Source organism: Cicer arietinum, chromosome 7 (assembly GCF_000331145.2).
Source record: "Cicer arietinum cultivar CDC Frontier isolate Library 1 chromosome 7, Cicar.CDCFrontier_v2.0, whole genome shotgun sequence".
Lineage (NCBI taxonomy): Eukaryota > Viridiplantae > Streptophyta > Magnoliopsida > Fabales > Fabaceae > Cicer > Cicer arietinum.
In genome coordinates this window covers 45,417,422-45,441,193 of record NC_021166.2, presented here as the reverse complement: position 1 = coordinate 45,441,193, position 23,772 = coordinate 45,417,422, and the positions used below count along the sequence as shown (strand labels likewise).

At 33.2% G+C, this 23,772-nt stretch overlaps 1 protein-coding gene across 1 annotated transcript in view; it reads right to left on the bottom strand.

Annotated features, from left to right (window-relative positions):
• Positions 1-21,431, bottom strand: part of LOC101507396 (protein ZINC INDUCED FACILITATOR-LIKE 1-like) — a 31,032-nt gene extending 9,601 nt beyond the window's left edge. Inside the window, exons 1-2 of the mRNA XM_073363701.1 lie at positions 21,028-21,431; positions 20,573-20,613 (exon numbers count right to left, since the gene is read on the bottom strand). Coding sequence (XP_073219802.1) covers positions 20,573-20,613; positions 21,028-21,175 — 189 coding nt within the window. The 5' untranslated portion in view covers positions 21,176-21,431. The remainder of the gene's footprint in view (positions 1-20,572; positions 20,614-21,027) is intronic.
• Between the last annotated feature and the right edge of the window lie 2,341 nt (positions 21,432-23,772).

Genomic DNA, 23,772 nt, shown 5'->3' with positions numbered 1-23,772 from the left:
TTTCTATTCTTTATCAATTGTGTTCCAACAAAAAGTACTTGCTCTAGCCTTAAATATAAATAAATTTTAGTGGAAAAATATTCATATATTTATTTGATTCAAATTACATCAATTTTTAATGACTTAAAGATGCTTACATTTAAGGCAGGAGGAAATTGATCATAGCATTTGGGCACATGTTTCTATCTTTTTATTTTGATATTTTAAAAGTTCTTAATAGCTTAGAATAGTTTTTTAGCTTGTTTCTAAATTTTGAGTCAAAATTGAATTATAATTTTATTTTGTATTTTGACCCTTGCTTGCTCTATAGGCCATAACGTGAGCTCTGGATATCGGATTGACGCATACGAGCAGGCGTTGTAAAGCTAAAAATAAGAGCTACAACATTTGTATTGAAATAAAAGCCAAATGCAGAACTTTACTGGGCCTAAATTGTATATTTAGTAATCTGAACTTTTATAATAATTTTAAATAGTGGTCCACTAGTTTTTAAAGCACAAAATCGAGTACTGTATATTGGAAGTTTCTTTCCTTTCTTAGACATTGGATTATTTGGATTCAGATTCAGTAAAGATATAAACACTTTTTATTTTAATTTCATGGAAGGCTAATATCATAAGACTAATCTATGAGTTCAGAGTTTCATCAACACATTGAGATTCAGGTTACACTGTCAATTTTGCTTCATGATTCTATTTCTGTTTATTTGATTATATTATATTTTGATTGCTTAAATTGAATTTCAATAGGATCAATTAAATTCATTTGACATAATTTGGTTTCGGTTTCCAATTTAATTGAATTATAATTTTGTGACGCTTGATCGTTAATTGTAATATATCGATGATTGTGATGCTTAATCCAATCAAAGAAACCGAATTGACATAGGGTTGATTATGCTTGTTTGATCAATTCTATAGTCAAATAGGAATAGAATCACGAATTAGAAATAAAATTCATTGATAGAATATGTGATAGGTCTGAAACTCGAATCAGTAGATTAATTGTTTTTCTCATCTGTTCAAACAAAAATCTAAAAAAAACCTTTCTAATTTCAACTTTCAATTTGGTTAGTATTATGATATCATAAGTCCTTGCGAAACGACTTGAGTTATTATTATTACCTCTATCTACATTTTATCAATTGTATTTGACCTGTGTTCGATAACGAATCACAGTGGCGCCGTTGTTGGGGTCTCTCTAATAACAATATTAACCAATTTTAGAGTATTTCTAACTATCTTAATAATTATTATTTTTTTCTTGTTTTGTTGCTCTACAGGTCGGATAGGCTTGTTGCTAGCTTGTAGGCACATTGCTAGTCATAAAACCCGATTTTCAGACGATTGTCTCGGATTGCCCTAAAATTTCGCCAGACATTCACACAAAAATTCCTTCGTTTAGACCCTTTTTTGAATTTTTTGAATTTTTCATAATCACAATAAAATTTGCGTTATCTTTATTTGATTTTTAGTAATTTTTGTGCTATTTTTAATTTTATTTTATTTTATTTGATATGGTTTTATATTTTCACTTTAATTTTAGCGATAGAGACAATGTTGGAATGTTCATAATTGTAGTTTTACATTGCATTGTTATATTATCATGATGCATGACTAGGTGAGGATCCTAAAGTTAATGTACCATTTGAACTTAAATCTGGTTTAACACACTTTCTTCCAAAGTTTAATGGTCTTGCAGGTGAGGATCCCCACAAAAACTTGAAGGAGTTCTTCCATAAAGCCTCAAGGAGTCACAAAAGACCATATCAAGTTGAGAGCCTTCCCATTCTCACTTAAAGATTCTGCCAAGGACTAGTTGTACTACCTTTAGCCAGCTTCTATTACAATTTGGAATGATTTGAAAAAGTTGATTCTAGAAAAACTATTCCTTGCCTCAAGAGTTGGTTCAATCAGAAAAGAAATATGTGGCATTAGGCAGATTGACATGGAATCATTACACGAGTATTGGGAGAGATTCAAGAAATTAGTGTCTAACTGTCTTCATCACCAGATTTCTGAACAATTGCTCATCTAGTATTTTTATGAAGGCTTGCTACCTATGGATAGAAGCATTTTGGATGTTGCTATTCGGAGAGCACTTGTCGATAAGACCTCAGAAGCAGCAAAAGCTTTGATTGAGAACATGTCCATTAATTCTCAACAATTTTCAACTAGAAGCAATTCAGAAGTGTTGATAAGGGGAGTGAATGAAATTCAAGCTTCTTCCCACAAGAATCTAGAAAGCAAACTTAATGAGCTTACGTCTTTAGTAAAAAAAAAAATAGCAATAGGTAAAGCCCAAGCAGTGGTTTGTGGTATTTTCACTTCTCTAGAGCATCCTACTGATTCATGTCCTACATTGCAAAAAGATTCAATTGATGATACTCCTCAAGCATATGCAACAAATATATACAATCCTCAAGCCAACTATGATATTGTTGGATTTTGATCCTTTGATTCCTAATTTTGACATAATTAATAATTCAACAATGTTCATACAATACATGATAAATCTAATATTTGAATTGAGCAAGATTTCAGGAACAACAATCAAATCCTACACACTTGGAACAGGTTGCTTGAAACACAAGAAATCAACAAAATTTGACTTTTGACTAAAGCAAATCGATTGGGAAAGCGATTGAACCAAATCCCAGGTAAGAACGTTTTCAGACAAATACATACAAATCGATTGGCACGTCGATTCGTATCAAAATAGCTGAGTCACTGACTTAAACTCAATCGATTGGCAAATCGATTACTTAAAAATCACTTGCAAAATAACTTTTCCTGTGACATACAAATCGATTGGCACGTCGATTCGTATCAAAATAGCTGAGTCACTGACTTAAACTCAATCGATTGGCAAATCGATTACTTAAAAATCACTTGCAAAATAACTTTTCCTGTGACATACAAATCGATTGGCACGTCGATTCGTATCAAAATAGCTGAGTCACTGACTTAAACTCAATCGATTGGCAAATCGATTACTTAAAAATCACTTGCAAAATAACTTTTCCTGTGACATACAAATCGATTGGCACGTCGATTCGTATCAAAATAGCTGAGTCACTGACTTAAACTCAATCGATTGGCAAATCGATTACTTAAAAATCACTTGCAAAATAACTTTTCCTGTGACATACAAATCGATTGGCACGTCGATTCGTATCAAAATAGCTGAGTCACTGACTTAAACTCAATCGATTGGCAAATCGATTACTTAAAAATCACTTGCAAAATAACTTTTCCTGTGACATACAAATCGATTGGCACGTCGATTCGTATCAAAATAGCTGAGTCACTGACTTAAACTCAATCGATTGGAAAATCGATTGATTAATGTGTTTTTCAGAAACTATATAAACTGTCTTCAATCTGTCTTTCAATAACATGAATGAACAACAATGATATCAATCTGAAATATACATTGAATATTCTTGATACACAATAACACTTGGTTATGAGATTACTTTTTCAGATCAAATAGAAAAAGAGGATTATCAACAATCAAAAAGATAGCTGAAAATTGATCTTGAAAGACAAGGATTCTCTAAAAAAAATCTTTGATATTCAGAATTATGAGAAGCCATTTTGACCAAGATTGAAGACTACTTTTTGTTCTTTCTGTATTATGTTTGTAATAATTCTTTGAAACAAAAACAAAGCGAGAAAATCCAGCTAGAAACTGGTGACTACTTTCTTGGGTGAGAGTGCTCAACAAGAAAGAGTTGTACTTTGATTCTGTGATAGGTTGCTGAGTATCTACAAGGATCAGAGGGTGATCAATAGGAAAGAGATCATTAAGATAGATAGGTTTCGGGGAGGAAACTGGACAATCTGTAATTGATTCTTTCTATTGGAGAAGAAAATCTGAAATCCGTTTGGATTTGCAGGACTGGATGTAGGTTGTCAAGTGGACAACTGAACCAGTATAAATCCTTGGTGCAATCTTCTCTAACCCTTATCTCCTTTGATTTACTATCTTGATATATCTGTATATGTGATTAAAATTAGATGCATGTTAAACATATTTTGTTATAAGTAATATTGTTTAATCTGATAATTTGACTTGTATGCATCTTGATTAATCTCATATCAATCTAATAAAACTTGCTAATCTTGTATGCCACAATTTAATTTCCGCTGTGTGTATGAAATTGATTTAATTTCATAAAGAACTGATACATTCTGATATATTCCGCTTATTACGAGGTCATATATACCAACAATTGGCCTCAGAGCCTAACTTTTCGAGAGGTAATACTCATAAAAGCACTATGGCCTCAAACGATTTTCTGGGAGAAGGCGCATCGTTAGCAAGACCTCCAGCTTTCAACGGAACAGCTTATATGTACTGGAAGCACAGGATGCTAATCTTCTTGGAAGCCAGTGGCATAGACATCCTTGACGCTGTTGAAAACGGTCCATATATTCCCAAGATTGCAGGAACGAATGACTCAATGATTCTCAAGCCTAGAGCCGACTGGTCAGATGATGACAAGAAAAAGGTAGGTTATAATGCAAAGGCTAAGAACATTATAACATCTGCTCTTTGTGCAGAAGAATTTTTTAGAGTGTCAAACTGCAAGTCAGCAAAAGAAATGTGGGACATTCTTCAAGAAACACATGAAGGAACCACAGACGTGAAGAGAGCTCGCGTAAACACACTGATGCACGAATATGAATTATTCAGCATGAAAAGGGACGAATCCATCAGTGATCTGCAAACCAGATTCACACACATTGTGAATAATCTTCATGCATTGGGAAAGCAAGTGGATAACGAACAACAGATTGGAAAAATAATGAGATGTCTAACCAGAGAATGGCAGCCAAAGATAACAGCCATAGCAGAATCTAAAGATCTAGCAAAGATGACGACTGCAACTTTGTTTGGTAAACTAAGAGAACACGAAATGGAATTACATCGACTGGACGAATCAGAGATGGAAAGCCGCAAAAAGAAAGGACTATCCCTGAAGGTTCAAGCCCAGCAATCGAAAACTGAATCAGATAGCTGCTCAGATCAATCCAGTAGTGAATCTGAAGAGCCGGAAATCGGGTTGCTTGTCAAGAAATTCAAGAAGTTTCTGAAGAAGAAAGACAACAAATTCAGAAAACCATCTAGCTCCAAGACTACTGACAACAAGACCATTACATGCTATGAATGTGGTAAAACTGGTCACATAAAGTCAGAATGCTACAAATTGCAAAACAAGAATAGAGCTACAAAATCAAAAGGCAAGGAACCAGTCACCAAAACCAGAAAAGCTTATATTGCATGGAATGATAACGATGAATCCTCTGCATCTTCTGATGAAGAAGAAGTCAACTTGTGTCTCATGGCAGATACAAATTCAGAATCAGAAAATGAGGTTAGTTCACAATCTAATCCAACATATGATGAGCTACAAGAAGCTTTCAATGAACTGCATGATGACTATGTGAAATCCATAAAACAGTTGTTAAGCACAAAGAAAATGCTTGAACAAATGAATGTTGAGCATAAAGAAATTGAAAATTTATGTGAACAACTGAAAAAGGATTCACAAGAAAAATCTGCAAAGTGCATTGAACTTGAAAATACTGTTGCATCATTAAAATCTGATTTATTAAATTTTGCAAATAGTAAAGATAAGCTAAATGTCATACTTAGCAATCAAAGACATGTTCATGAAAAATCTGGTTTAGGATATACACCAAATATGCATGTCAAAAGAAAAAATAAAAACAGATCTGGTATTGGTTATATGCAAACCAGAAATGTCAAACATGGTCAAAAATCTGCTATTGCTAAGAGTATGTATGACATCTTTACTAAACCAAATAAACATTCATCCTTTGATGGCAGATGTCATTTCTGTTGCAGAAAGGGACATTTTGTGTCTAATTGCAAATTTAAAAAATTAGCCAATCAAGGATGGAAGCTAGTTTGGATAGAAAAGAAATCTGTGTTTGACACTAACCAACCAGGACCCAATTTAAATTGGGGACCTAAAACAAAATTCTGATTTTGTATTGCAGGTGTGCTTGACATCCACGAAACACTCATGGTATCTAGATAGCGGATGCTCAAAGCACATGACTGGTGACAAATCCAAATTCCTGAACCTGACATTAAAGGAAGGAGGCTTTGTCAAATATGGTGATAACAACAGAGGAAAAATCATTGGAATTGGTGATGTAGGCGATGAATCAACTGCAGTAATCAAAAATGTGCTATATGTTGAAGGATTAAAGCACAACTTACTGAGTATAAGCCAGCTATGTGACAAAGGTTTTCAAGTAAGTTTTTCATCACAATCTTGCATTATTGAGCATAAAGATGACAAACACATAAAGCTAATTGGGGACAGAATCAACAACATTTACATGTTGGATTTCAATTCTGTACCTAGTGCTGTATGCTGCTTGTTATCCAACTCAGATGAAACATGGCTTTGGCATAAAAGAATTGCTCATATACACATAAATCATTTGAATAAACTTGTCAGCAAACAGTTAGTCTTAGGTCTACCAAATAGGAAGTTCTCTAAAGATAGACTGTGTGATGCATGTGAGAAAAGTAAACTGGTTAAGACTCCATTTCCCTCTATAGACTTGGTTAGAACAAATAGAGTTTTACAACTAGTTCACATGGACCTTTTCGGACCTGCCCAAGTTAAGAGTTTAGGTGGAAACCTGTATGGATATGTGCTGGTTGATGATTATTCTAGATTCACATGGACTTACTTTTTAGCTCATAAAAGTGATACATTCTCTGTTTTCAAAAAGTTTGCTGCTTTAGTACAAAATGAGAATGATTTGAAAATTGTTTCAATAAAAAGTGATCATGGAGGTGAATTCCAAAATGATCTTTTTCAAAATTATTGTGAATCAAATGGAATCAACCACATCTATTCAGCCCCTAGGACACCACAGCAGAATGGGGTAGTGGAGAGGAAAAATAGATCCCTAGAAGAGTTAGCTAGGACCATGCTTAAGGACTCCAACCTACCTAAGTACTTTTGGGCAGATGCAATTAGTACAGCCACCCATGTTGTGAATAGAGTTCTCATTAGGCCCCTGCTTAGGAAAACACCCTATGAGCTTTACAAGGGTAGAAAACCAAACCTGTCCTACTTTAGAATCTTTGGTTGTAAGTGCTTTGTTTTGAACAATGGCAAAGAACACCTAGGAAAGTTTGACCCTAAGGCAGATGAAGGTATCTTTTTAGGATATTCCCAAACTAGTAAGGCCTATAGAATCTACAACAAAAGAACAAAAACCATAGAAGAGTCAGTTCATGTAAAGTTTGATGAATCTTTTACAGAAAACTTGAACAAAACTCCTTCTAAGGTTATTGAAATTTTGGACGATGTTGTAGAATCTGAACCACTAGAACAACCTATAGCTGACCCTCCAACTAGTGCAGACCCTGTAGAACCTATAGAAACCTGTGAGTTGCCTAAGGAATGGAAGTTCAACCGAAACCACCCTTTAGACAACATTATAGGCGATATCTCTAAAGGTGTTGCAACTAGGAGAAGCCTTAGTCAGTTTTGTAACTTTACAGCCTTTGTATCTCAGATTGAACCTAAGAACATTAAGGAAGCCCTTTTAGATAGTGAGTGGATACTTGCTATGCAAGAGGAGTTAAACCAGTTTGAGAGAAACAAGGTGTGGAACTTGGTACCTAGGCCAGAGGGTAAGCATGTTATAGGAACTAGGTGGGTGTTCAGAAATAAGTTAGATGAGAATGGTGTGATAACTAGGAATAAAGCCAGATTAGTTGCAAAGGGTTATAGTCAAGAGGAGGGAATAGACTTTGATGAGACCTATGCCCCAGTAGCTAGACTAGAAGCCATAAGAATTTTATTGGCTTATGCATGTATCATGGACTTCAATCTATATCAAATGGATGTGAAGAGTGCCTTTCTCAATGGAGACCTCCAAGAGGAAGTTTTTGTGAGTCAAACACCAGGTTTTGAAAATCCAGATTTTCCTAACCATGTGTATAAACTCTCAAAGGCCCTCTATGGGTTGAAACAAGCTCCAAGAGCTTGGTATGAGAAACTCAGCACTTTCCTCATTCAACAAAATTTTTCTAGAGGAAATGTTGATAAGACACTCTTTACAAAAACTACTGAAAATGACATCTTGCTGGTCCAAATTTATGTTGATGACATAATATTTGGATCAACAAATGATAAACTTTGCAAAGAATTTGAAAATTTAATGAAAGGTAAATTTGAAATGTCAATGATGGGTGAACTGTCATATTTCTTGGGATTTCAAATTAACCAAAGCAAGCAAGGCATTTTCATTAGTCAATCCAAATATTGTTCTGATTTGATAAAGAAATTTAACTTTGATAAACTTAAGTCCATTGATACACCCATGAGTCAAGGAAATTTCTTAGACCGAGATGAGAAGGGTAAGCCTGTAGATGTCACTAGATTTCGTGGTATGATTGGATCTCTGCTCTACCTTACAGCAAGCCGACCAGATATTATGTTCAGTGTTTGTATGTGTGCAAGGTATCAATCGAATCCGAAGGAATCTCACCTCAGTGCAGTAAAGAGAATTTTCAGATACTTGGTAGGTACTAAAAGTCTTGGTTTGTGGTATCCAAAAGGTTCAACATGTACTTTGGTTGGTTATTCAGACTCAGACTTTGCTGGTTGTAAACTTGACAGAAAGAGTACTTCAGGAACATGTCATTTGCTTGGTAATTCTCTAGTGTCTTGGTTCAGTAAGAAGCAAACAAGTATTGCATTGTCTACTGCAGAAGCTGAATACATAGCAGCTGGGAGCTGTTGTGCTCAAATCTTGTGGATGAAACAGCATTTAATGGACTTCGGTGTCGATTTGGGAACAGTGCCGATCATGTGTGATAACACAAGTGCTATCAGCATAACCAAGAACCCAGTAATGCACTCAAGGACAAAACACATTGAAGAATGGAGTTATCAAACTTGAGTATGTGAACACTACAGAACAATTAGCTGATATCTTCACAAAAGCATTGCCAAAAGAAAGTTTTTTGAACATAAGGATGAAACTAGGGATCATTGATCCTAGTGAAGTGTAAGTTTTTGATGATTCTGGTACTTTTCAGTAATGTTTTCCAGTTACATCGATTTGGAAATCGATTACCAGCATGGTAAAAGGTTTACAAAATCGATTTGGGAATCGATTACGTTAGCCCAGGATTCAAAATTTCAGAAATTTTTTTTTAAACCTTCACGAGCATCGATTTGGAAATCGATTAGCTAAGTGTTCAACCTTAAGACAATCGATTTGGGAATCGATTAAGTAAAACATGAATTCGATTTGAACATCGATTTGAAATATGACCGTTACTCAGATTTACTAGCCGTTGGCACTTCATCATTACTCAATCGATTGAGGATTCCCAGCAACGGTAACCTAATCGATTGGGAAATCGATTTACTAGGTCAAGAGTATAAAAGGAACAGTTCTAAATCGATTTCTGCACTTTGTTTTCCAGATTTTCTCAGCTTTTCTCTTGTGTTCTTCATTCTTCTGTCTCTGCATTTGTTTGAATCTGCATTCTACACTCCTCCTACTTCGAATCTACACAACATTGTTGATATGGCCCGTGTAAAATAAACTCAAGCACGCACTCCATCTCCGTCATCCTCTTCCACCAGTGAAACACCATCACCACCTCCAACTTTGACAAAAAGAGTACCCATCCCAACTCACAAAATACTTGCAAAAGATAAAGGAAAAGCTCCTGCCCCAATCCAAGAAAAGTCGAAGAAACGCAAAGAGCCTCCTACTGAAAAGCTCATGGCTGATGCCATGAAAGTAATTACTCAGAAAAGGAAGAAGCAGCCTACTTCTTCTCCACCTCCTAAGAAGGTCTCTGCACCTAAGGAAAAGGAGGTACAACCATCTTTGTCTACAGACTTCGCCAAAAGGAAAATTCATGAAGCTAGAACCATGGATTTTGAATATTTTGATGTTGTGGAATTTACTTTTCAGAACCACCACAGGTTTCATGGATTGGAAGGTTTTCTGTCTTCTAGACTCGACAGCTATCCAAGGCTGATCAGGGAGTTTTATTCTACATTCAAGATGACTGAAGAAGGTTTTACTGCTTCAGTTAAGGGAAAAAGAATTACAATGACTTTTGATGATTTCTCAACTTTATCTGGATTGCCTTTCTACGGCAAATCTATTGATGGCAGCACAGAAGCCGACACTGCCGATGAAGGTTGGGAAGAAACCCTTGATAGGCATACCGCAGTTAAAGACCTGATGGTCGATGAGTTTGTTGAATCGATTTCACTGCCCATTGGTCAGATGAAGGTTCAACAGAGGATGTTGATGTATGCTTTGACGCGTATGCTGGTTCCACGATTGGGAAATCACGCAGTAGTCCAGAAGTTGGACATCATACTGTTGTGGGGCTTATCCAAAGAGTTAAGGATGAGCTGGTGTTGGATTGTGCTAAGGCACATGTTAGAGGCATCTCAAAGCAAGCTGATGTTGCCTTATCCACAGTTGATAACTAAAATTCTCAAACACTTCAAGGTCTCATTTGGAAATGAGGAATCTGCTAAAACGACATTGGTGTTTGGTGAATCGATAGTGAATCAGATGCAACTGAAGCGCTTACATGGTAAATGGATAAGACCTCAAGCAGCTATTGACCCTGTCCAGCCCCAACCTCAACCTCAGTCTCAGCCTCCACCAGTTACTGAATCTGCTACTCCTGATTTTGTGAACAGAATTTTGGAATTCATTGAAGCTCAGATGGCACACAATGCCAAAGTGTTGGAATTTCAGTCCAGAGTAGAAGCAAGTTTAAGGACTATGCAAGCCTCCTTGAACTCAGTTGTTCAAAATGTGGATGAGATTCAGGCACACCTCGGCATCAAACTGTCATTTGAAGACGTCGCAGAGATTGGTCGACAAGCTACGGATGAACCTAACCCAAACCCCCTAGTTAACCCTGAGACTCACGGTGAGGAGACACCTGCTGAGGTTAATACAGCGGTCTCAACCTCTCCCTTAGATGATAGTGAGGACCAGCCCCCACTAGGTGTTTAGGACCCTTAGGTTTCATACTGTTTTGCTTTGACTTGTTTAAATTCTGTGATGTATGATGAATTTTTATAAATGCTATATCTTTTTGGCTTAATCATCTAAGTTGCTCATTAATTGCATTGATTGATTTTGCCTTTAGACATATAAACTTCATTGATTGATGCACTGTGTTATATGTTTCAAACCCAATGCATATGTTCTTTAACATAGGGGGAGAAATTGTTTCTACCTTTTTGACTTAAATGACAAAGGGGGAGAAATATTATAACTTGACAGTTGCATTGTTGATGTTTGTCTGCATGTTGTTATTACTTTGATACTTATGATATAGATAGTTTTGCACTGTTACTTAATAACAAGTAATAATGTTGTTTATAATACATTTATGCTTGTTGTTTTGAAATGCTCAAGTTACAATTTGTATGAATTGTCAATTATGCCAAAAAGGGGGAGATTGTTGGATTTTGATCCTTTGATTCCTAATTTTGACATAATTAATAATTCAACAATGTTCATACAATACACAAATGATCCTTTGATTCCTAATTTTGACATAATTAACAATTCAACAATGTTCATACAATACACAAATGATCCTTTGATTCCTAATTTTGACATAATTAACAATTCAACAATGTTCATACAATACACAAATGATCCTTTGATTCCTAATTTTGACATAATTAATAATTCAACAATGTTCATACAATACACAAATGATCCTTTGATTCCTAATTTTGACATAATTAATAATTCAACAATGTTCATACAATACACAAATGATCCTTTGATTCCTAATTTTGACATAATTAATAATTCAACAATGTTCATACAATACACAAATGATCCTTTGATTCCTAATTTTGACATAATTAATAATTCAACAATGTTCATACAATACACAAATGATCCTTTGATTCCTAATTTTGACATAATTAATAATTCAACAATGTTCATACAATACATGATAAATCTAATATTTGAATTGAGCAAGATTTCAGGAACAACAATCAAATCCTACACACTTGGAACAGGTTGCTTGAAACACAAGAAATCAACAAAAGTTGACTTTTGACTAAAGCAAATCGATTGGGAAATCGATTTCATAACAAAGGTGTAAGGAAACACAACTGTTTGTGTTGGTATAATCGATTGGGCAATCGACTGACTGAATTAGAAATTGAAAATGCACAAGTCAGTGGCACCCCAGTTTTGAGGGTAATCGATTGACAAATCGATTATACAATTCACAAAGTAAACCTGATTGAAATAAATCGATTGGGAAATCGATTGGATAAGTCACAGTGGAAACCCAGTTTTAAGGGTAATCGATTGGCAAATCGATTACTTAAAAATCACTTGCAAAATAACTTTTCCTGTGACATACAAATCGATTGGACAATCTATGTTGTAATATTTCAATCAAGTTAAATTTGGTCGAAATCGATTGGGAAAGCGATTGAACCAAATCCCAGGTAAGAACGTTTTCAGACAAATACATACAAATCGATTGGCACGTCGATTCGTATCAAAATAGCTGAGTCACTGACTTAAACACAATCGATTGGCGAATCGATTGAAAGAACTTTTTGAAACACAATCGATTGGGTGTTGTAATATTTCAATCAAGTTAAATTTGGTCGAAATCGATTGGGAAATCGATTGAACCAAATCCCAGGTAAGAACGTTTTCAGACAAATACATACAAATCGATTGGCACGTCGATTAGTATCAAAATAGCTGAGTCACTGACTTAAACTCAATCGATTGGCAAATCGATTGACAAAACCTTTTGAAAACCCAGTGAACTCTGAGCGTGTGACCAAATCGATTTTAAGTATTTGTTAATCGATTATGAAGATTTGATAAATCGATTATGGAATCGATTGATATGTGTTTCAGTTTGAACATAACATCTGCAATCGATTACGAAATCGATTCATATCAGTCTTAACATAATCACTGAGAAATGTTGTTTAAAGAATCGATTGGTAAATCGATTGGGTTATATAGTTTCAAGATTCAAGAAAAACAAGACACACGATAATCGATTGGCAAATCGATTAGACTGGTTTATCACTTTACGAAATCGATTGGTAAATCGATTGATTAATGTGTTTTTCAGAAACTATATAAACTGTCTTCAATCTGTCTTTCAATAACATGAATGATAATAACAATGATATCAATCTGAAATATACATTGAATATTCTTGATACACAATAACACTTGGTTATGAGATTACTTTTTCAGATCAAATTGAAAAAGAGGATTATCAACAATCAAAAAGATAGCTGGAAAAGTGATCTTGAAAGACAAGGATTCTCATAAACAAATCTTTGATATTCAGAATTATGAGAAGCCATTTTGACCAAGATTGAAGACTACTTTTTGTTCTTTCTGTATTATGTTTGTAATAATTCTTTGAAACAAAAACAAAGCGAGAAAATCCAGCTAGAAACTGGTGACTACTTTCTTGGGTGAGAGTGCTCAACAAGAAAGAGTTGTACTTTGATTCTGTGATAGGTTGCTGAGTATCTACAAGGATCAGAGGGTGATCAATAGGAAATAGATCATTAAGATAGATAGGTTTCGGGGAGGAAACTGGACAATCTGTAATTGATTCTTTCTATTGGAGAAGAAAATCTGAAATCCGTTTGGATTTGCAGGACTGGATGTAGGTTGTCAAGTGGACAACTGAACTAGTATAAATCCTTGGTGCAATCTTCTCTAACCCTTATCTCCTTTGATTTACTATCTTGATATATCTGTATATGTGATTAAAATTAGATGCATGTTAAACATATTCTGTTATAAGTAATATTGTTTAATCTGATAATTTGACTTGTATGCATCTTGATTAATCTCACATCAATCTAATAAAACTAGCTAATCTTGTATGCCACAATTTAATTTCCGCTGTGTGTATGAAATTGATTTAATTTCATAAAGAACTGATACATTTTGATATATTCCGCTTATTACGAGGTCATATATACCAACAGATATGTCATCTAATAGGTACAATTCTGGTTGGAGAAACCATCCCAACCTAAGTGGGGGAATTCATCCGCACAACAGCAACCTAGGCAGCAGCGGTAGCAAAATATTCCACAACAACAAAACAATGCACCTTCATTAGAGGACCTCATTAAACAAATGGCTGTTCAGAATCTCCAATTTCAACAAAGAACAGATTCCACCAGTCAGAATTTGGAAACAAAGATTGGTCAGCTAGCCACTTCAATTAATCAATTACAGACTCAGGAGACAAACCAATTGCCTGCACAATCAGTCGTAAATCCAAATGCTCCCAATGTTAGTGCAATTACATTGAGGTCTGGGAAAGCTGTTGAAATACCAAAGGTACCTGAAACTGCTGTGAAAAATAACAAGGTTGTGGAGGACACTTTGATACATGAAAATGTTGATATTTAGCAAAATATACCACTTCCTTTTTCTCATAGGGTAGTGAAGACTAAGAAAATGGACGAGGCAGATAAGGACATGGAGATCTTGGATACATTTAGGAAGGTGGAAATGAACATTCCCCTCCTTGAAGCAATTAAACAGATCCCAAGATATGCCAAATTTCTAAATAAGTTGTGCACACACAAGAGAAGGTTAAAAGGTAATGAAAGGGAAAATATGAGACAAAATACTTCAGCCCTCATTCAGCCCATGCCTCAGAAATGCAAAGATCCAAGAACTTTTTCCATTTTGTGTACCATATGCAATAGTCAATTTGAAAATGCTATGTTAGATTTAGGAGCTTCCATTAATGTTATGCTTACATCTATTTTTAAGTCTCTTGCTCTTGGACCTTTACAAAGTACATGTGTTACCATTCAATTGGAAAACATGAGCAATGCTCACCGTGCTAGATTTGTGGAGGATATACTTGTTCGAGTTAATGAATTGATATTTCCTGTAGAATTTTACATTCTGGACATGGAGGGAGATGGAGAGAATAAGTCCAATAGGGCTCCTATCATCTTAGGTAGACCATTCTTGAAAACTGCTAGAACAAAAATTGATGTACATGTTGGAACTCTATTAATGGAATTTGGTGATAGCATTGTAAAATTTAACATCTTTGATGCTATGAAACACCCCCATGGAAGAGCATTCTATTTTTCAAATTGAATTGCTTACTAATTTGGTTGATGGCACTTACCCCGATATGTTTGCTACAGATTTTCCTTCATTGTCTTGTTTTGGTGGTACTTATACTTGTGAATTATGTACAGATACTCAATTGTGCTCTGTGTGAGCTGAGATCGTAGTTGCTTAGAAGGTTAATCATTTTGTTGATATTGATACTTCTACTAACATAATTGATTTTGTAGACTTAGTTGTGGCCACTGGTGTTGTACCCTCCACTTAGCAGCCACCGACTATAGTGCTTAAACCATTTCTTGAAAATTTGAAATATGCATATTTAGAAGAAAGTGGCAAGTTACCTGTGATTGTTTTAGCCAGCCTCGAAGATGAGCAGGAAGAGAAGTTGTTGTAGATTTTCAGAAAACACAAGAAGACAATCGGTTGGACCTTGGCTGATATTCATGGTATTAGCCCATCCATGTGTATGCATAGGATATGGTAAAATCCGTCAGGCATCCCCAAAGGCAACTTAACTCATTAATTCTAGATGTTGTAAAAAAAGAAGTGACCAAGATCTTGCAAGCAGGCATTATATACCCCCATCTCTGATAGTCAATAGGTAAGTCTGGTGCAAGTAATCCCTAAGAAAACTGGACTCACAGTGGTTAAAAATGAAAATAATGAACTTATCCCCACACGAATACTGAACAGCTAGAGGGCATGCATCGATTATAGGAGACTAAACCAAACAACTAGAAAAGATCATTTTCCTTTACCATTCATTGATCAGATGCTTGAACGGTTGGCTGGTAAGTCACATTATTGTTTTCTTGATTATGTTTCTGGTTTTTTCATATCCATATTGCATCGGAGGACCAAGAAAAAACCACATTCACTTTCTCTTTCGGCATATTTTCCTATAGGAGTATGCCATTTAGCCTATACAATGCTCCTGACACTTTCCAACGTTGCATGATTAATATTTTCGCTGATAGAAAATTGTATATAAGTTTTCATGGATGATTTTACTGTGTATGGTTCCTCATTTGATGCATGCTTGAACATTTTAGATAGAGTTTTGTATAGATGTATTGAAATTAACCTTCTAAATCATGAAAAACGTCATTTTATGGTTGAAGATGACATAGTTTTGGGACATGTGATCTCTAAGAATGGGATGGATGTTGATTCTACCAAGATTAATGTGATTTCTAATTTCCCTTACTCATCTTGCATCCGCGAGTTTCGTTCTTTTCTTGGCCATGGAGATTTTTACAGGCGTTTTATCAAAGATTTCAGCAAGATAGCTCTTTCGTTGTCAAATTTGTTGCAAAAATATGTCAATTTCACCTTTGATGACAAATGCAAGAAGGCGCTTGATTGCTTAAAGGCATCACTGACCTCTACTCCCATAATTCAGCAGCCCAATTGGACCCTCCCTTTTGAAATCATGTGTAATGCATCTAACTATCCAGTGGGAGTTGTCCTTGCACAAAGGGTTGGCAGGGCTACCCATGTTATTTATTATGCTTCTAGGACTTTAGATTTTACACAGGCTGATTATACTACCATTGAAAAGGAACTTTTAGCTATTGTTTTTGCTCTTGATAAGTTTAGATCATATTTTCTAGGTTTGAAGGTTTTGTTTTTATTGATCATGCAACTTTGAAGTTCTTGCTGGAGAAGCCATAAGAAAAACTGAGATTGATCCGATGGATGTTGTTACTCCAAGAATTTGATTTAGAGATAAGAGTGAAGCTGGAAATTTGGTGACAGATCATTTGAGCATAATAGAAATGGATGAGGACCCCATCCCCATTCAAGATGACTTCCATGATGAGCAACTGCTACAGTTGCGCGAGGTAACTCTGTGGTTTGCTGATTTAGTTAATTATCTAGTTGTTGGAGTCCTTGCTGCATATGCATCCAAAACAAAAATACACAAACTTAAAAGTGATGTCAAATACTATGTGTGGGATGATCCATATATGTGGAAATTCTATAGTGACCAGGTGATTAGGCGATGTGTTCCCCACCATGAGGCTTAATCCATTCTTCATTTTTGCAATGCCTCTCAAGTTGGGGGACATTTTGGTCCTCGACAGACAACAAGAAAAGTATTAGACTCGGGTTTCTTTTGGCCCATTTTGTTTAAAGATGCTTTTGAGACTTGCAAAACTTGTGAACAATGCCAAATAGCAGTAACAACAACCACCCCTAAGATTGAGATGCCTCAACAACCTATGCTTTTATGTGAAGTATTTGATGTATGGGGCATTGACTTTATGGACCTTTTTCTTGTATCTTTTGGTTTTGTCTATATTTTACTAGTTGTTGATTATGCTTCGAAGTGGGTGGAAGCAATACCCCTAGGACTAATGATTCTAAAGTTGTTGCAGATTTTATCAGATCAAATATTTTTTGCAGGTTCATAATACCCCGGACCATCATAAGTGATCAAGGCACTCATTTTTACAATTGCACCATGGACGCTTTGCTTCAAAAGTATGGGGTTGTGCACAAAGTTTCTACACCTTATCATCCCCAAACTAATGGGTAAGTTGAAATCTCAAACAAGGAAATCAAATAGATCTTAGAAAAGATGGTGCAAGCAAACAAGATTGAAGACACCGACTTGAAGAAGCTCTTTGGGCTCATAGAACAACATACAAAACACCAATAGGGATGTCCTTTTATCGACTTGTGTTTGGTACGACATGCCACCTCCAATTGGAAATAGAGCACCGTGCTTATTGGGGATCAAGAGATGTAACCTTGAGATGGAGAAAGTAGATTTAGAGAGAAAGCTTCAATTGCAACAACTTGAAGAGCTTAAACTTGAAGCTTATGAGAACTCTCGGATCCATAAGGAGAAAACTAAGTACTTTCATGATAAGATGATTTCTATGAAGGAATTTTCCATTGGCCAAAAAGTTTTATTGTTCAACTCCCGTTTGAAAATTATGGCTGGGAAACTTCGATCCAAGTGGATTGGCCCTTTTGTTGTTACTAATATTTTTCCTCATGGTGCAGTGGAAATAAAAAGTGAAAACACCGACAAAGTGTTCAAAGTAAATGGACAACGCCTCAAGCTATTCCATGAGAGCTTTGTGCTTAAAGATGCTACCATAGAAGAACTCTCCTTGGAAATATCCACCTAAATTGAAGTTTGAACAAGGAGCTCCCTTTTCTTACTCTTATTTTATAATTGTTACTTTCATTAAGGACAATTTTTAAGTGTAGGGGTATTATTTAGGATTTTATTTGTTATAGGACTTCAAAAATACAAAATTAAAAATTAAAAATAAATAAATAAAAATGTGCATTGTACTGCATGTTTTTTCATCAGATTTTATGGTAATAAATGTTATGAGTTTGTTTGGACTAGTATGATTGGATAGTATCTTTGCATTCTTGGTAAAATAAGTTGAATTGAAATGTTAAATTGCGTATCGTTTGTGATAGGTCATTAACTTTTGTGAGATTTTGAGCCTTATTATGAATGAAATACATTTTTTTTCATCTTCTTTCTTTCTTGCGTGTTATCTCATTCATGATTGCTAGTTACGTTAGAACTTAACTCGACTCTTGTTCGCATGCATATATTGAAATGATCTAGGCATTTGTTTCTTGTTACACTACTAGCCAAATAAGCTTACCCTACAATTATCCATTTGTTTAAGCCCTTTTGAGCCTAATTCTCTCATTCTTTGTTATATAGCTCATTAAAAGTCTAGAAATTAAAAACAATAAATTGACCCAATTTTGGGGGATAAATGAGTCTTTCCTTAAATAAGTGTGGGAATGTTCAACTTGTTTGTTTATATATATATATATATATATATATATACATTTATATTTTTTTTCTTTCTTTTTCTTTTTCTCTTTATATATATATATATATATATATATATATATATAAAGAGGGATAAAATGAGGAAAATGGTTGTGTTGTGAGCAAAGAGAATGTGAGAATAAAAGTCAATGATATTTTATTGAATTACTTCTCAATGTTGTTTTTCTCTCTTGATCATTATTCATTTATCCTCTTTGATTTTTAAGCCAACCCTATGGTAGTGCTAGCTTTCATGATGTGCTTTGAGTGTAAACAGTAGCCCAAACACTTTGAGTGGTTGAGAGAATTTTATATCTTGGGAGGACTCTATTGTATTCTTTAGTTAACTTGTCATCTTGTTTGCATTGGTTGTGATAAAAAGCTATTTATGATTGCATTAAGCTAGAAATATCTTTTTTTCTCTCTCACCACTTTGCATTCATGAGAATATTTGGAATCGCAAGCATTGCTTTGCTCGGAGTGCAAAAGCTTAAGTGTGGAAAAATATGATCATAACATTTGGGCACATGTTTCTAGCTTTTTACTTTGGTATTTTAAAAGTTCTTTACAGCTTATAATAATTTGTTAGCTTGTTTCTAAACTTTGGGTCAAAATTAAATTATAATTTTATTATTTGCATTTTGATTCTTGTTCGCTCTGTAGGCCATAACTTGAGCTCTGGATATCGGATTGACACATGCGAGCAGGCGTTGGAAAGCTAAAAATTGGTGCTACAACTTTTGTGTTGGAATAAAAGTCCAATGTCGAACTTTACTGAGCCTAAATTGCAGATTTCGAAATCTAGACTTTTGTAATAATTTTAAATAGCAGGTCACTTGTTTTTAAAACTCAAAATCGAGTACTATATATTGGAAGTTTTTTTTTTCCTTTATTAGACATTGGATTTTTTGGATTCAAATTTAGAAAAGATATAGACATTTTTCATTTTAATTTCATGGAAGGCTAATTTCATAAGATTAATCCATGAGTTCAGAGTTTCATCAACACCTTGAGATTCAGATTACACTGTCAATTTCGCTTCATAATTCTATTTATGCTTATTTTATTATATTGATATTCTGATTACTTAAATTGAATTTCAATAGAATTGATTAAATTCATTTGACAGAATTTGATTTCGGTTTCTAATTAATTTAATTGAATTATAATTTTACAACGCTTGATCGTTAATTCTAATATATTGATGATTGTGATGCTTAATCAAGTCAAAGAAACCGAATTCACATAGATTACGCTTGTTTGATCAATTATATAGTCAAATAGGAATAGAATCACGAATTAAAAATTAAACTCGTTGATAGAATATGTGATAGGTCTGAAACTCGAATCAGTAGATTAATCTTTTTTCTCACATGTTCAAACAAAAATCTAAAACACTCTCTTTCTAATTTCAACTTTCAATTTTGTTGATATTATTATATCAGAAGTATTTGCGAAACGATTTGAGTTATTACCTCTATCTACATTTTATCGATTGTATTTGACCTGTGTCCGACAACAGATTAAAAATATATGGTAAAACTTTGTAGATGGATAAACTCACCATGAAATAAAGGAATGGAAAGAGAGATGCTGCTGGCAGTGCTGAAAATGACAACAAAACAAATAGACATCAGAGAATCCGATTGGCCAAGGAAAACAAGAAAATTCAATGAATTCATAATCAAGTTGCTGCTGCTACTCCTAAACTAGAAATTGGATCGTCAACATACAGCTACTGGTACATAGCAATAGCAGCTGTACATAGCAGTAGCAGCTGTAGACGATCCAAGTCTGATTATAGCTGGAATTCTTTGCAGCATACAACAAGTCCAATCCATAGTCAGAGTTAATGAATGCCGCAGAGAGTGTAGTATACAACTACTAGTACTAAGAATTTATAATAGCAGCATTAGCAAACTTAGCACTCAAAAATACCCAAAAGTCCCAAAGGACAAAACTGGAAAAAAATAAATTTTTCCTGAATTATTTGAACAAAATATGAAGTTCAATCCTTACTGGAACATAGCACCACCATCCATATAACCAAAAGATTTGTAATGGATACCCCTTGATTAAGCTCCTTGGCTTGTTCCACTTTACAACCAGGGCAATCCTTAAAGTACTGCTTCTCCAACAATGGCTCTCTCATATGATCTTCCTCCATGCTTGTAACAAAATTTCACTTCTTACCTATTTTTCTATATCACTTTATATGAAACATAAACAGAAAGATTAATCAGAAAGAGATATATCAAAGAAAGTGTTTGTTTTTATCACTTTTTTTGTTTGTGTTTTATTTCACACCAAGTGAAAAACAAGTGGTTGAGCAAATATTTATAGAGTTCATTGAGAAACTCTTGGAACTCAAATAATTGAGAATGAACTACAAAAGGTCAATTCTCACATGTTATGTTTTAGCAAGATAATGTGTCACAACCCATAAGTGGTAAATTTTAGACATTGGGGTTGCAAGTTATTTTAGTCTTTAAAAAATAAGATATCTAAATTAATTCCTAATAAATGTATAAAAGGGACATACTAGTTTTTCGATTAAGTTTAATATAAATTTGACTGATTTTCTATTTTTGAAATGTCAGATAACGGAAATGACATGTAAGTTATTTATATTTTAATTTCAAAAATATTTTACGTGTACATATTTTTTTATCAAATTATTCTATCTCAAAGGTGTACTAGTATTAAATTAAAATTTAAAAAAACTCTTTTGTAATGAAAAGTTACTAGATATTCAATCAAAATTTTAATATAACTAAAACAAATCTCAGAGCATTCAATAAGAATAATTTAGACCTTTTAGAAGACGTAGAAATTTAATAATCTTTAATTAAGATTTTTTACCACTTATAAATTTTTTGTGGAAAACCAATCGGATTTTAATGGACTTCCGCTTGATTTTGTTAAACTTTTTTAAAAAAATTTGGTAGGAATTTCTTTTTTCTAACACAATATTTTTATGCATTCTCATTTCTTATAGTTTTCATCTCTCTGTTTCTTGTGTTACAAATTGTTGTCATGTAAAATTTTTTAAGACCAATTAATCAATTTTAATATTGTTTTCTATTTTTCAAAACTAAATATTATTTGAAAAGAAAAATTGTCCCTTTTTATATTAAATTCTTTAAATTTTGAACTATATTAGTTATTTTTATTACTAATATACTTTTAATTTATTTTATTTTATTTTTATCAACAATAAATTTTAACTAACTCTCTTGAAAGATCAACAACTAAAAACAATAAGAATTATTAAAAATTCTTTTTACGGCTAGACTAAATCTTTAATTCATTTTCTTTTTTAGACTCTTGTCTTGGAAGAAAAATAATGAATGTAGCCGTGACGGCCAAGAAAAAATGAGGACAAAATATGCATAAAAAAAACATGGAGTCAAAAATTGTCGAACTCAGTTTGATTAATCACATAATGACATGCTTGATTGGCCTACTTGTACATGGTGAGTAGGTATGGTTGTAAGAAGTCAGAATTTTTCAAGCAGAAATATAAACGTTTCAAATAAAGGTTTTTATTTAAAATAATAATAACTAGATTATGGCCCGCGCGCTACGCGGATATTAATTAATTAATTTTATAAATTTTATAAGTAATATTTTATGTATTATAAATATAGTTATCTTATAATATTTATAATTATTGAATATGATTAGGAAAATTAAAATGAAGAAAAATCAGGTTTATCACAATCATCTAATTTAATTTTTAAAATATTTTGTAAAATTCCTATGATAACTTATTATATAGGATAATTGTTTGACTCATTGTACTTTGATTATTAATTTATTTTTCAACATATAATGGTACTTGTAATTATTTGATGAAATAAAATGTAAAATACAAACCCAAAAATAAGATGTAAAAAATGTTAATGTTGAATTATATTGTAGCGTAGCTAAATTTATTTGTTTTATTAGTATGATGTTTTAATTGCGAGCATGAGAAGTTGTTATAAAAAAAATTATTGAATATATTTCATCAAGAGTGGGTAAAAAAAAAAAGTTGTTATGGCATCGGAAGTCTATTTTAAATATATATAATAGATAATAGATTTTAATAATTGGAAATAATTTTTTTAATAATTTTTTATATATTCGTATTTTATGATTATTTTTAATGACTTTATGTATTTTCTATCAAATAGAATATATATTTTTATTTTATAAAATATTACTACAAAGATAGATTGACATAAATTGAAAGTAACTATAAATGGATTGACTTTAATGAGTAATTAAATTTTTAACGTATAAAATCATTACTATGGAATAATATAATTGTTCATGAAAGGAGGATTAGATAATGAGTATTTATGTCAATTATGAGTGATTAGATGTTTGTGATAAACCTGATTTTTCTTTAAAAATATAAATTATTACCATTGGTAAATGACTAATAATATTATAAAATAATTTATAAATTTATTATAAAATAACTTATAAAATAATTTGATAATAATATAAATTATAAATTATTATCAAATTGTAAAGTAATTTATAAATTATAAATTTATGATAAATAATTGTAAAATAATTTTATAATTTTATAAGTAATATTTTATGTATTATAAATATAGCTATCTTATAATATTACTTTATTGATTCGTAATAATTGAATATGATTAGGAAAATTAAAATGAAGGAAAATCATGTTTATCACAATCATTTAATTTAATTTTTAAAATATGTTGTAAAATTCGTATGATAACTTATTATATAGGATAATTGTTT